The 16,037-nt window shown below is 33.7% G+C and overlaps 2 protein-coding genes across 2 annotated transcripts; both read left to right on the forward strand.

Moving 5' to 3' along the window:
• The first annotated feature begins 2,812 nt into the window (after positions 1-2,812).
• Positions 2,813-5,809, forward strand: LOC111717210 (zinc finger protein 431). Its single transcript, XM_023492728.1, has 3 exons — positions 2,813-3,020; positions 3,209-3,466; positions 3,559-5,809. Exons 1-3 carry the CDS (start codon positions 2,858-2,860, stop codon positions 4,719-4,721), a joined length of 1,584 nt encoding a protein of 527 aa, XP_023348496.1. The 5' UTR covers positions 2,813-2,857; the 3' UTR covers positions 4,722-5,809.
• A 109-nt stretch (positions 5,810-5,918) lies between these two features.
• Positions 5,919-9,453, forward strand: LOC111717203 (zinc finger protein 431). Its single transcript, XM_023492709.1, has 3 exons — positions 5,919-6,045; positions 6,179-6,346; positions 7,399-9,453. Exons 1-3 carry the CDS (start codon positions 5,919-5,921, stop codon positions 8,496-8,498), a joined length of 1,395 nt encoding a protein of 464 aa, XP_023348477.1. The 3' UTR covers positions 8,499-9,453.
• Positions 9,454-16,037: the final 6,584 nt, after the last annotated feature.

The following is a 16,037-nucleotide window of genomic DNA, read 5'->3' on the forward strand; positions in this document are numbered from 1 at the left end:
GGCGAATTGGCAAGGAAAACACTCTTTTCTACCAGACACACATAGACGAGAACATGTATATTTCAGTAACAAGGTTTCCTACAAAATACAAATTGTTATTGGCGTACATGCATTTAAATAATAATTGTTAATAAAGATTAAACAATTGAAGGTTTTATCAATAAATGAGTATTGTTGTGAATCGAACAATTGGTTTAGAAACATGTACCATTGAGAATTGAACAAAGGCTTACAGGTATTGGAATTCTAGGTTTTGTAGGTTTAGCAGGAATGACTTGTTTTTGTCACAATACACCTCTTAAATGCATTTGTCTTGTGTTTCATGGTGAGAATGGACAAAATGAATAAATTCTGATAAGCTTTTCATTTAAAAACATTGTTTGAAATATAGCTTGCATTAATTTATAATTATTTAAATTTATAATTACTTTTCCAGTTCATATATTTATCCTTGAATGGATCCTGTAAACCCGCAATATATCTAGATGTCGTCTTTGTTACAGCAAGAGAAAAGAACAGAGAAGAAAAACAAAACAAACTCCGCAAAAAAATGTCTAAATTAATTTTGTTTGCTCATCAATAAAGAGATTTTTTAAACTATTCTTTTATTTACACAATTGTCTTGTCTATTTCTGTGTTTTTGTTTTTGGACTTAAAATTTTCACTGTCAAATTCTCTTTTGGATATTTTAATTTTTAAAAGGGTCATGAAAAAAGTGGACATTTATTACTTTTTAAAATGAACCAATGTAAACAAAAAAAAACAAAACGATTTATAATGGCGACTTTCAGAATAACAGTTAACCCTGTAAAGGCGGGGGGGGGACCCTGCATGCCCCCCCTGGAAAATACAAAATTAAAAGTAAACTACGTTTAAAAAGTAACACCTGACAATGACAAAGACTAAGGATTTGTCTAAATTCACTGTAAATAAAATTTTTTAGGATACTTTAAACTACAGGGTGTCCCAAAAAACATGGGAATTCAGTGACGAATTCGATATCGTCTATAAAATAATCGAATTTTTTTGTTCAAATTTATTTTTTTTCAAATTTTTTTTTCTATGTGCAATGCTGGGCCCCTCAGCTAACTCTATATAATAAAACAAGACATTCATATGTTGTGTATAGCCGGCCAAATCGGCAGGACCTTGGGCTGAAATTTTTTGTGGACTCTCATGGGTGGCGGGGGATGTTAGAAAAATCGAAATTTATTTTTAAATTTTTTTAAAAATTTTTTTCCACTGAATAACTATTAACCCATTGTTTTTACATTGAAGTCATTTTCTAATTATGTTCTCATGCATCTCCTATACTTATCACATTTTCCATTATAAAAAAGGGCGGGTTGCGGTCTATTTAAATTCTATGATTCCCCCCCCTGGAATTCTCTGTACTGCAAACTAGTAATCTCTGTTTGTCTGTTGTTTTGTATATCTGATCATAACTAGCACCCCTTCACCGATTTGACTCAATTGTTGATTGGAGAAAATGTTAGAATTATGTTTTTGGCTTGGGCAAAAATATTTAAGTTTAGTGGATTGATTTTTATTAGGATAATCCATTTTCCAAGAAATGAATTCCGAAGCTAGTGATTTTTTTTCTTAAATTATTTAAGGTTGATGAGTAGTTGTTTACAAGAGCACTAGGTTAATATCCTGTTATTGTACAGGTAAGATTGTAAAAACCAAAGAACAATCTGAAACAAAGATATACAAGAAAAGTATCCATATCCATGTGAGAAATGTGATTATATGGCAACACAAGCTGAAAGTCTCAAACTCCTTATTGATGGTGTTCATATAGGAGTGAGATATCCATGTGACCACTGCGAATACGCTGCAACTACAAAAAAGTTTGAAAAACATGTTAAATATAAACATGAAGGAGTGAGATATCCCTGCGACCAGTGTGATTACGCTGCAATTACAGCAGGTTGTTTAAAGAAACATATTGAAATAAACATGAAGGTGTCAGATATCCCTTTGACCAGTGTAAATACTTTGCCACTACAGTAGGTTATCTGAGGAAACACATTGAAAATAAACATGAAGGTGTCAAATATCCCTGTAAACAATGTGATTATGTTTTTACTGGTGCAAGTAATCTGAAGAAACATACTGAAACAAACAAGAGGTGTCAGATATCCCTGTGACCAGTGTGAATACTTTGTCACTACAGCAGGTTATCTGAGGAAACATATTGAAAATAAACATGAAGGTGTCAGATATCCCTGTGACCAGTGTAAATACTTTGCCACTACAACAGGTTATCTGAGGAAACACATTGAAAATAAACATGAAAGTGTCAGATATCCCTTTAAACAATGTGATTATGTTTTTACTGGTGAAAGTAATCTGAAGAAACATATTGAAAATAAAATTGAAATATCCTTGTGACAAATGTATGTACGCTGCCACTGTATCAAGCGATCTGAAACATAATAAACATAATAATATCATTTCTGCCATTGTTTTACCCAAGGTTCAAATACAATATATTCATCTTTCTATTTATTCATTCATTATTATTAATATTTACTTTTCTGTTCTGTAATATTAAAACTCAACAAATAATATTGATTTAAATATTAGAAAAATATGCTCCTCCCTTCTTTTTATATTTTCGTTATTCCCTAAATCAGATTTATGTTTGTCAGTTTGACTATTATTTACACTGTAGATCCTTAATAACTTGACAAAATTTAGTTCCGAAAGATTAAGTCTCGATCCGAATTGCTTTTGTTTAATAACAATATTTTTTGTTTGTACTAATAGTTTTATTAGTATAGATATTTTAATAAGATTGATACATTTCAGTATTTCACATGTTTAGTCGGTCTTTTATATTTCATATAGAATGGCAGAGATTAAAAAAGAAGAGATGGTTATGGAAGAAATAGACATAAAGAAAGAAGAAATTTTCGTTAAGGAAGAACTTTGTTCATCTTCTAGTTTAGAGGAAACATGTACATGGGATGTACAGGAAGAAGATATTCAGATGGAAAATAGAGAATTGAAAGGTAAAGATAAATAATGAAAGCGACAAAAACATGTGACTAATTTTAATAAACATTTTATGCTTTTATGATTGGAATTTTTTAAAACAATTTCAGTTGATAGATATGTATTAAACTTAATATTTATATATATTAATTTTATGGAAGTTTAATTTAGAATTTATTACACCGTTACACGAATTTAATTTTAGATGGAAATACTGGAAATAAAACAAAAGAAATAAAGTTGGAAGAGTTTGAGATGAAAGAAGGAACAGTTTCCATCAAGGAAGAAATTCTTCCAGGTTCTACAGTAGAAGATACTTGTACAGTTTATGTACAGGGAGCAGGTTCTACTGTAGAAGATTCTTGTACAGTTTATGTACAGGGAGCTGGTTCTACGGTAGAAGATACTTGTACAGTTTTTGTACAGGGGGAGAGCATTAAAAGAGAAAGTGTAGATATTAAAAGTAAGAAACAGAGAATTATCTTTCAGTTAAATAAAATCTATTTCAATATATTCGCTAGATATTATTATTAGTTATTTCTATTTAATTTTTAGATAAAAGCATTGATAATGAAAAAGATCCTCTTTACGCCGAACCTCAGAGACTGAAGAAGAGTGAACATAAAATAGGAAAATACACTTGTAAGGATTGTGATTATGAGGCTACCTTAGCTTCACATCTGAAGACACATATTAAAAATGAACATAAAGGTGTGAGATATCCCTGTGACCAGTGTAAACATGCATATACCACATTGGGTGTTCTAAAGAAACATATTAAAAGTAAACATGAAGGAGCAAAGTACCCCTGCAAGCATTGTGCTTATTCTGCAACATACAGAAATAATTTAAAAAGACATATTGAGAGAAAGCATGAAATAATTAGATATCCCTGTAAGCAATGTAAGTATGTCGCCACTACTTCAAATGATTTAAAGAAGCATATTCAACATAAACATGAAGGAGGGGGATATCCCTGTGATCGTTGTAATTATGCTGGTTCCACAGCAGGTAATCTAAGGAAACATGTTGAGAGTAATCATGAAGGAGTAAGATATCCATGTGACCAGTGTAAATACGCTGCTACTACAGTTCGTAATCTAAGAAGACATATTGAATATAAACATGCAGAAGTGAGATATCCCTGTGACCATTGTAAATATGCTGCCACTACTACAGAAGCTCTGAAGAATCATATTCTAAATAAACATGAAGGAGTGAGATATCCCTGTGACCAATGTGAATACGCGGCCACTAGCACAAGTAGTCTAAAGAAGCATATTACACATATACATGAAGGGGTGAAATATCTCTGTGATCAGTGTGAATACACTGCTTCTTCTTTAGGAAATCTAAGGAATCACATCGAGAGTAAACATGAAGGAAAAAGATATCCCTGTGACCAATGTGATTACGCTGCCACTAAAGCAGGCCATCTAAAGAGTCATATTAAAATTAAACATGAAGGAGTGACATATCCTTGTGACCAATGTGATTACGCTTCTACTAAAGCAGGCCATCTAAAGAGTCATATTAAAAATAAACATGAAGGAGTGACATATCCATGTGATCAGTGTAAATACGCTGCTACTACAGCTGGTAATCTGAAGATCCATATTAAAAATAAACATGAAGGAGTGACATATTCATGTGATCAGTGTGAGTACGCTGCTACTACAACTGGTAATCTAAAGACCCATGTTAAAAATAAACATTAAATATCTATGTGACCAACTTGTGATTGATGATGATTATATAGATAAGAACCATTGTATTTATTCATCCTGAGATTACAGTCTCTAACCTGAAATAGAATGAGCAAAATGTTTTTTCAAATTTTAGCTGAATGGATAGTTTACAGTTTTTAATATTTGGGGTTGAATTTAACAAAAAATTCTTGATTTAGGGATGTTAAAATTAAAATTTGATTTTATGTTATAACTTAATCCATCTCACATATATACACATTACACATTACAATTTATTAGCTCAATTCATTGATTTTAAATTTCTTATTTTAATTTTTGTCAATATTTTTTTATATGTACAAATATGTACCCAAGCTAACCTTCCAGGTTGCAGAGCCCAACCCAAGGCAACGTTCCCTAATATCATGTCGTGCTCGTTCAAGGTTTGTACTTGATTTCCTAAATTAGGCTCTTTAGTTCCTTGGAACCTCCTGAGAAGTTTCCCTGCATTAAGAGGCAATTTTATATATATTGTCAATTCAAACAACAATTAAAAATGCTTCCTTTAATTTGTTTTAGATTAATATCAACCTGGAATACACAAAATTTTGTTTTGAGTTTGAAAAAATTTGATAATTTTTTCTATAAAATGCATACTGGAAGTACTAATCACAAATGATTATATAGACACAATGTTTAAAGTATCTATTTATCTTTATAAGTAAAATTGATGTTTTCTGTAAAATTGATGGATCAGTCAATTCTTTTTAGAATAAATATAAGTTTAGAGGGCTTTACAGAGGAGCAGTGCTGTTGAACACAAAATTAATTAAACTGTGATAACTATTACAATTAATTAAATGAGTTATATCTCCTGTCTGTGCATTTCTTACCTTATCTTCAAATGCAGTAGGTAATCTGAGGAGACATATTAAAATGAATTATAATAATTGAGATATATTCCTAAAACGAGTATATTTATTCATGTTGTAACTACAATATATGATCTTCAGAAGAAATTTAATTCATATAAGTCGACTTGTTAAACATTTAAATTTGAAGCAATATTCATTTAATCTTCAAAATGTCAACATATTTCACTGTAATTAGGTTTTGAAAAATGTTTTTTTTAATTAAGATTAACGATTGTGTTTGTAATAATGCAATGTTTTTATTAAAATATTTAGATTTATTATGTAAGATAAAGTCTCTAATATTTCAGATAGAATGGCAGAGAATATAAAAGAAGAAGTTTTCATTAAGGAAGAACTTGTTCCATCTTTTAGCTTAGAGGAAACAAGTACTTGGGATGTGCAGAAAGAAGATGTCAAGATGGAAAATACAGATAATAAAGGTAGATATTTATCACCCAATGTTTATCATTTATTCAAACTATAAATTTTATTAGATTTCTGACTAAAATTCCTAAATCTAGCAGCTTTTGTTGTACAAACATTTCAAAATATATAACAATGGTTTTATTTTAGATAATACTGGTGGTAAAACAAAACAAGAAATAATGTTGGAGAAGCTTGTGATGAAAGAAGAAACTTTTTCCATCAAGGAAGAAATTCTTCCAGGATCTACTGTAGAAGATACTTGTACAGTTTATGTACAAGGCGAGAGAATTAAAAGAGAAATTTCAGATATTAAAAGTAAGGATGATATTGACCTTTTTGAATTGATCTTTTTTGCTTTTAAAACATTATCTAATCTTTCTTGAGCTAGACTGTACCTGGGGTCCCGGCCAGCAGAAGTGGTATAAGAGAAGAGAAGGAGGTTAGCAAGTATCCTGACACCAAGACTTAGATCATTAGGATAGGGGGGAAGAATTGCAGGGGTTGTTGTCTAGAGTGCAGTAAAGGGTTTAAGGGTTTTGCGGGATGTTGCGGAATAGAAGAACTTTAGAGAGGGTAATGTAGTGAGATAAGTTTAGATGAGTAGGTAAATGGTAAGTAGTTCTAAACTGCAATACAAGGTAAGGGCAAAGGAAAGAAAAATAGGATAAGATAATAATAAAAACTAGGTAAAGTAAGACAACTAGGTAAAAACAGAAGGGTGGAGGGTGGTTTTTACTGAGACACTGGTAGAGGGAAAGGTGTGATCAAGCCGAGGTTATAAGTTATAAGAGACTAGTCGGGTCCATAGACAGGTAGAGAGAGAGAGAGAGAGAAAAGTAGAGCCGGGCAGGATGGGACCATGTGGGCGGGCGAAGGCCACGTACAGTAGCGCAAAGTAGAATATTTGTTTTTTTTTCAGGGTGCTCCTGAATGTCGTCTTCCTCACTCAGTTTAACCAACTGCCATTCTTTCTAGTCGTCTAAACAAGCATTTGAAAGATCTTAAAAGCTAAATGAAACTTTTGGAAAAATTATTGTCTCTTTATATTTTTTTCTTCTTCTTTTCCTCTCTTTTGACACGGTGGCGACTATTTTGAAAATTCACACACGAGTCTTTTATACAAACCTGGAAAGAAATTTTACGAACATTTTTATGAACACTTCATAAATTTGTTTTCTAAAAATACCCGGATCTTTATTGTTAATTGGGAGTGTTAATGGTTTTAGTAGAGATTTCTCGTTGTCATCTAAACCTAAATTTTTAACCCTTTTTTTCTTTTTATAAAAGGACAAATTCTATGAATACGTCCATGCCCCCACCCCCTCCACCTAAATTTTACAACTCAATGATTATTATGAATTTTTTAGATGAAAGTATTAATGACAAAGAAGATCCTCATTTCACTGAACCAAAGAGATGCAAGAAGAGTAAACTGGGAAAACAAACATATCCCTGTGAGAAATGTGATTATGTGGCAGCCAGCGCTAAAAATCTCAAGAGACATGTGCACAGTATGCATGAAGGAGTGATATATCCTTGTGATCAGTGTGAATACTCTGCCACTACAACAGGTTCTCTGAAAAAGCATATTGAAAATAAACATGAAGGTGTTAGATACACTTGTGTCCAGTGTGTATATGCTGCCACTACAGCAGAATATCTGAGGAAACATATTAAAAATAAACATGAAGATGTAAGATATCCCTGTGATCAGTGTAAATACTGTGCCACTACAGCAGGTACTTTGAAGAGACATTTTGAAAATAAACATGAAGGAGTGAGATATCCCTGTGACCAGTGTGAATACGTTGCTACTACAGTTGGAAGTTTAAAAAGACATATTAAATATAAACATGAAGGAGTGAGATATTTCTGTGGTCAGTGCGATTATGCCGCTACAACAAAAGATGGTCTTAAGAAACATATTGAATATAAACATGAAGGAGTGAGATATCCATGTGAACATTGTGAATATTCTGCTATTACAGCAAGTAAACTTAAGAAACATATCGAAAACAAACATGAAGGAGTGAGATATTCCTGCAATCAGTGTGAATACGCTGCCACCACCACATCTGATCTAACGAAACATATTGAACGTAAACATAAAGGAATGAGATATCCATGTGACCAATGTAAATACACGGCCTCAACAGCTGGAGATCTTAATAAACATTTCAGACATAAACATGAAGGAGTAAGATATCCCTGTGACCAGTGTGAACATGCTGCTATTACGGAAAGTAGTCTAAAGAAACACGTTGAAAATAAACATGAAGGAGTAAGATATCCCTGTGCCCAGTGTAAATACGCTGCCACTACAGCAGCTCATCTGAAGAAACACATTGAAAATAAACATGAAGGAGTGCGATATCCTTGTGACCAGTGTGATTATGCCGCTACTGAAGTGGGTAGCCTGAGGAGACATATTAGAAGTAAACATGACCTACTGCAACAACTGATCTGAAGAAACGTATTGAAAATGAACAAGAAGTCGAGTGAAACGAAACATCCAAGTGACCAGTGTGTGTACGCTGCTCCCTCATACAAGTAATCTAAAGAGACATAAAGAGAGTAAACACTAAACACACCAATTGAGAACTCCATGCTATAATTCACTTTTCACAGTAAACTGCTTTTGTTTTAAAAATCATAACTCTATTTATATTTCCATTGAACACGTAGGCCATTTTAAATTCATTCTCAACAACTTTCTTTAAAGTTGAATCTTAACATTCTGTCGTTTTATGATTTTTCTCTAATGTCCTTTTTTGTCTGAAAACATTATGTGTTTGGTTAATATCAAACAGTTTCTTGTTAATTTGTGGATTCATTAAAATTTCAAAATAGTTGTTAAACCCAACCATCTACAAGCAATCCAAAGAGCCATATGGCAGGTCCTTTAAATAATGTGGTTCAGTAAGTTCTGCCAATTCTGTATGTGTAATAGAAAAACTGTTCTGGCACTGGTTGATAAACGCTTTTCTGGTAAATTTAGCTTTTAAGAAAACATTTTAAACGTATAATTTCAATTTATTTTAAAATGAAACTATTAAAGATGCGACGCAAGAAATAAAGTTGGAAGAGTTTGAGATGAAAGAAGAAACAGTTTCCATCAAGGAAGAACTTCTTCCAGTTTCTACTGTAGAAGATATTTGTACAGTTTATGTACAGGGAACAGGTTCTACTTTAGAAAATACTTGTACAGTATATGTACATGGTGTAGGTTCTACTGTAGAAGTTACTTGTATAGTTTATGTACAGAGGGAGAGCATCAAAAGAGAAAGAATAGAAATGATAATCAAAGTAAGAATAAGTTTTTTTGCTGTGAAACAAAACTTATTCTTTCAAAATAATGATTTGTAACACCAAAATATGAATAATATTGTCAATAATTTTAAAACTGTATATTGCAACTAAGATTTGATTCACCCTTAAAAAAAATATAAAAATATCTATCTATCTATCTATCTATCTATTTATCTATCTACAGGGTGTCCCAAAAAACATGGGAATTCAGTGAAGAATTGGATATCGTCTGTTATGAATTAGCATTGTAATACCTAATTTCAAAAGCCATAATATTATTATGTCTGCTAGAGTTTATTTTATGAAAAGGGTAAAAGACTGTAAAGATGTGTCTATAATGTCTCCACAAGACGAAAAGTGAAGACGGACAAGTTTAACCTGCTTGTATACTGCAATTTTCTTGTTTTACTAAGTACAACCGTATGCAGTCAAAACATAAACAAACAAAATGTGAACATAGCAGACGAAACTCTTACAGATTACAACTTTCTCAGTAGGTATCACTATAATAAATCAAAGAATTATTTAAAAAGACGATATCGAATTCGTCACTGAATTCCCATGTTTATTGGGACACCCTGTATCTATCCATCCATCCATCCATCCATTTATCATTCATCCTTCCATCCACCTATCTATCCATCCATCCGTCGTCTGTCTGTCTGTCTGTCTTGGTGTCTGTCTGTCTGTCTGCCTGCCTGCCTGCCTGCCTGTCTATCTATCTATCTATCTATCTATTATCTGGTTGGTTGGCTACCAATACAGTGGTTAATATTTTCACTCTTGGATTCTCTGGTTACTACAATACCAGAGTTCTTGGATTCTCCGGTTACTACAGTACCAGACTAATTGGATTCTCTGGTTACTACAGTACCAGACTCCTTGGATTCACAGGTTACCACAGTACCAGACTCCTTGGATTCTCTGGTTACTACAGTACCAGACTCCTTGGATTTACAGGTTACCACAGTACCAGACTCCTTGGATTCTCTGGTTACTACAGTACCAGACTCCTTGGATTCTATGGTTACTACAGTACCAGACTCCTTGGATTCTCTGGTTACTACAGTACCAGACTCCTTGGATTCTCTGGTTACTACAATAACAGACCCCTTGGATGCTCTGGTTACTACTGTACCAGACTCCTTGGATTCACAGGTTACCACAGTACCAGACTCCTTGGATTCTCTGGTTACTACAGCACCAGACTCCTTGGATTCTCTGGTTACTACAGTACCAGACTCCTTGGATTCTCTGGTTACTACAATAACAGACCCCTTGGATTCTCTGGTTACTACTGTACCAGACTCCTTGGATTCTCTGGTTACTACTGTACCAGACTCCTTGGATTCTCTGGTTTACTACAGTACCAGACTCCTGGGATTCTTTGGTTATTACAATACCAGACTCCTTGGATTCTCTGGTTACTACAGTACCAGACTCCTTGAATTCTCTGGATACTACAGTACCAGATTCATTGGATTCTTTGACCAGACTCCTTGGATTCTTTGGTTACTACAATACCAGACTCCTTGGATTCTCTGGTTGCTACAGTACCAGACTCTTTGGATTCTCTGGTTACTACTGTACCAGACTCCTTGGATTCTCTGGTTACTACAGTACCAGACTCCTGGGATTCTTTGGTTATTACAATACCAGACTCCTTGGATTCTCTGGTTACTACAGTACCAGACTCCTTGGATTCTCTTGTTACTACAGTACCAGACTCCTTGGATTCTCTGGATACTACAGTACCAGATTCATTGGATTCTTTGACCAGACTCCTTGGATTCTTTGATTACTACATTACCAGACTCCTTGGATTCTCTGGTTGCTACAGTACCAGACTCCTTGGATTCTTTGGTTACTTTATTTTACTTGGATTCTCTGGTTACAACAGTACCAGACTCCTTGAATTTTCTGGTTACTCTGTACCAGACTCCCTGGATTCTCTGGCTACTGTACCAGACTCCTTGGATTCTCTGGAAATACAGTACCTGACTTCTTGGATTCCCTGCTTACTCTGTACCAGACTCCTTGGATTCTCTGGTTACTACTGTACCAGACTCCTTGGATTCTCTGGTTACTACTGTACCAGACTCCTTGGATTCTCTGGTTACAAAGTACCAGACTGCTTGGGTTCTCTGGTGACTACTGCATCAGACTCCTTGGATTATCTAATTACTGTACCTCACTCCATGGATTCTCTGGTGAATACTGTACCAGACTCCTTGGATTCTCTGGTTACTACTGTACCAGACTCCTTGGATTCTCTGGTTACTACAGTACCAGACTACTTGAATTCTCTGGTTACTACTGTACCAGACTCCTTGGATTATCTGGTTACTGTACCAGACTCCTTGAATTCTCTGGTTACTACAGTACCAGACTCCTTGAATTCTCTGGTTACTACTGTACCAAACTCCTTGGATTCTCTGGCTACTGTACCAGACTCCTTGGATTATATGGCTACTGTACCAGACTCCATGGTAAATTACTTTCGTCATGTTTCCTAACATATACATTAAATCATTTATTAAACATTTTTACTCGTAAATCTTGGAATTAAAATATTCTTCTGTTCGGCATCAGACCTGAGAATGTAACTTACAGTGATATCCAGAAAACTCTGGAATAGAAAGTCGACTTTTAGACTCAATTTATGACTTTAATAGTACACTGAACATGAGGCACATTAATTGTGCAATGCAAACAAACCCATTTCACTTAGTGATTTAGCAATTTACTGTTAAGCTATCTGCTTTTTAACAGCATCAAATGCATTTTAGTATTGCTTTAATGTCGTCTTCCTATTCTACAGTTTTCTGAAATTTTAATTCTGTCTGAAGCGCGCCTAATCGGTTTCCTTCCGCACTTAATTTTCTGCAGGTTGTTGGATATATTGAGTTTAGTCAATCTGAAACCATTCCAAACAAAAGTTTTCCACTCCGCGCCGGTCAAAGCCGGGTTTCTTGTAAATATACTGGTTCTACCTTTTCATTTTCTGCATGTTTCTCCTTTATCAACTCGAAAAGCAATATTTGAAGTTTTGTTCTTTTTAAAATCATTGAACAAATTTGGTGGAGTAAAAACCTGGAAATAAAAGTCCCAAGATAAAATATCCTAGTTAAGTTACTGCAAAATTGCGCAAGTCAAGTTTGCAGAGAAACCACAACAACAGAAACGTTTGGGTACCGTAGGGTTTACCGTTGTGAATTGTGCATACCACTCTCGTAATGGAGGGTCACTCAAAAGTACGTTGAAAAGTGCCGTTTTTAGGTTACCCTGATTATAAGTTGTAAAAACAAATTCCAAAAAGTTACATTTTTTAGACTATAACATCGTTTTTAGGCTACTACCGAATAGATTAGTTTTGTTTTAATATTTGAGCTTTAATGTCGTCTTTATAATTCCTCGTTCTTGACTGATTGTAATTATAATGTATAAGACAAATAATTTATTCATAATATTTCATAATATTTAGAAAACTTATATAAAGGATGTCGTCATAATAATTGGAATAAATAAATATATTTTTACAATCATGAAGTTTTGAAGGAGGTTTTTCAAACAAAATTTTTTTGATTATTCACATTTTGGTTGACTATTGGTCAAAATACAATGATTATAATTGCTAGGTTTAATTTGCTTTGAATAGGTTCTTTTTAATGGTTGATTCCTTTGTGAGGTATGAAAATATCGAGATAGTTCCTAATAGTTTAATTTTGTTGGTTCAAGTCAAAGTCTAGACAGTTCCCAATAGTTAAATTTCCTTGGTTCAGGTAAAAGTCAAAATACAGTGAGAATCAGAAAACTCTGGAATAGGAAGACGACTTTTTTGCTCAAGGCATGATCTTAATAGTTTAATGAACATGAGACACAACAAGTGTGCAGTCTAAAAAGCCACACTTAACGTTACAAGCTATTTGCTTTGTAACAGCATAAGTATTAATAAAATGCCTTCTTCCTGTTCCACAGTTTTCTGTTTGATTTCTTTGGTTCAGACATAAGTCTAGATAATTCCGAACAGTTTAATTTCCTTGGTTCAGGTATGGTGCCCAAATAATTCATATTAGTAAGATTTTCTTGTATAATGTCCATGGGTCAGAAAAAGCGTCCAGATAGTTCCTCTAAGTATAGTTTCCTTGGTTAAGAAAGAACGTCCAGATACATGCTCTAAGTTCAATTTCCTTGATTCAGATAGAGAATCTAGTTAGTTCACTTCAATTTCTTTGGTTTATGTTTAAGTCTAGATAGTTCCTCTCGGTATAATTTCCTTGGTTTAGAAAGAGCGTCCAGATACTTCCTTTAAGTTCAATTTCCTTGAATCAGGTATAGAATCTAGATAGTTCATTTTAATTTCATTGATTTATTGTACTATATGAAAGAAATCTAACTACCTTATACTAATAAGGACTAAATAAAGTTCATCCCGATCCAGATATTAAGCGAAGTACGTTACAAACAATTTATTAATAATTCAAAGATAGCAAACGAATTTTGATATGAAGATGACAGGGAACTTGAGCTACGATAGAATTCCAACCAACTCTTCAATCTTTCTTCACTCCTTGGCTTGGATGTTCGTCGTCAACTGCCTCTAGTTTCTGTACCGGCTGACCAGCTCACCCCTCTCGGAATTCCCTGATCTCTCCAAAATACCAGGTGAATGCCCCCGGAACCCTGTATACACGGGCCCCTTGCTTTAGCGTCAGGTCAAACTAGAGCTTTCCCGCCTCACTATACAACATAAAAATTAGGGATACCCTCACTTATCATCAAAAATATCGTTAGAAATCTCCATACAAACCAGCCTACAGGAGAACATTTTAACATTCCTGGACATGAACTCTACCATCTAAAAGTTAGCGCTCTAGAGAAGGTTGGAGACCACGGAAGAAGTTTACTTGAAGTACGAGAATCTAAATACATCAGGATTTTATGACTGAACTCAGAGGAATGAGCAGAAAAAAATAGTTTTTATTTAATTGTTAACTGTAATTCAGTATGTTTTTTTAAACGAGTTTTTATGTCCAATTCTTTTAAAAGGTTTAAATACCCCTCCTTAAACAAGCTGTTCTCCCCTAACCCCGACTTATGCAAAAGTTCGTTAATTAGATCCCCCCCCCACCCCCACTCTATACTCACACATCTACACAGTTTGTTTATAATCTTTGTGAAGAAACAATCTCAAGGAATAATAATTGTCTTAAAACATTTTTTTTAAAAGTGAATATTTTTTGCAAATTATCTTTTTTCCATCTCATAATCTGAGTTCGTTTCCCTTATGTCCATTTGACAGCCCAAATTTTTATTTTGAATAATCTTTCTTTTTTGTTTATCTTCTTGTGAATTTTTACATTTTTTTAATTTTTTTTTTATTGATTTTGATGGTTATTATATTGTTAGAACTGACGAGGGTCAACCCAGACCGAAATATATTTTCAATAAATGTGGAACTAACATCTACTTTTTTACTCTACAGAGGTTTGGTCCATCACCATCACCAAATTTCAAAAGATCATAACTTCATGTATATAAAACATTATATTTAAGCCTAAATAGTTCCTCTCGGTATAATTTCCTTGGTTTAGAATAAGTTTAATTTCCTTGGTTGAGGCAAAGAGTCTATGTAGATAATTCATTTAAATTTTCTTGGTTTATGTTTAAGTCTAAATAGTTCCTCACTCTTAGAGTGAGCGTCCAGATACTTCCTTTAAGTTTAATTTTCTTGGTTCATAATGAGTGGCCAGATATAGCTCCTTTAGGTAAAATTTCCTTGGTTCAGGTAGAGAGTCCAGATAGTTCCTATGAGTTGAATTTCCTTGGTTTACGAGTGAGGAAATGAAACTACTCCACGATGAATTTCTTCAACCGACAAATGTCCATTCTCCACCGTAAACCCCTGCAGATACAGGGTGTCCCAAAAAAACATGGGAATTCAGTGACGAATTCGATATTGTCTTTGTTATTAATTAGTATTGAAATTCCTAATTTCAAAAGCCATAATATTATTATGTCTGCTAGAGTTTATTTTATGAAAAGGGTAAAAGACTACAAAGATGTGTCTATAATGTCTCCGCAAGATGAACAGTGAAGACGGACAAGTTTACTCTGTATGTATTGCTGCAATTTTCTTGTTTTACTAACTACAACCGTATGCAGTTAAAACATAAACAAACAGTAGGTATCACTATACTAAATCAAAGAAATATTTAAAAAGACGATATCGAATTCGTCACTGAATTTCCATGTTTATTGGGACACCCTGTAGGTAACATATTCATATTTTTTTATTTCTTTTATCATTATTGACCTTAACCTTGACGTGACCTTGATCTTGACTTTAACCTTAACCTTGGCATTGGCATTGATCTTGACTTTGACCTTGATCATGACTTTAACCTTACCTTAACCTAAACCTTTACCTTTACCTTTACCTTTGCCTTAACCTTAACCTTAACCTTTACCTTTACCTTTACCTTAGCCAAAACTTTGACCTAGATTTTGTCCATTTTTGACCATGATCAATGATCTTGACCTTTACCTCTATTTTGACCTTACTCTTATCCATGATCTTGACACTTATCAGGATCTTTACTTGAACTTAAACTCAACTTTACATTGAACTTGATCTTAACAAAAACTCGAATTTACACATGACAATGACATTGACCATGAACTTGACCTTGACCCT

This window comes from Eurytemora carolleeae, unplaced genomic scaffold, assembly GCF_000591075.1.
Source record: "Eurytemora carolleeae unplaced genomic scaffold, Eaff_2.0 scaffold1032, whole genome shotgun sequence".
Taxonomy (NCBI): Eukaryota; Metazoa; Arthropoda; class Copepoda; order Calanoida; family Temoridae; genus Eurytemora; species Eurytemora carolleeae.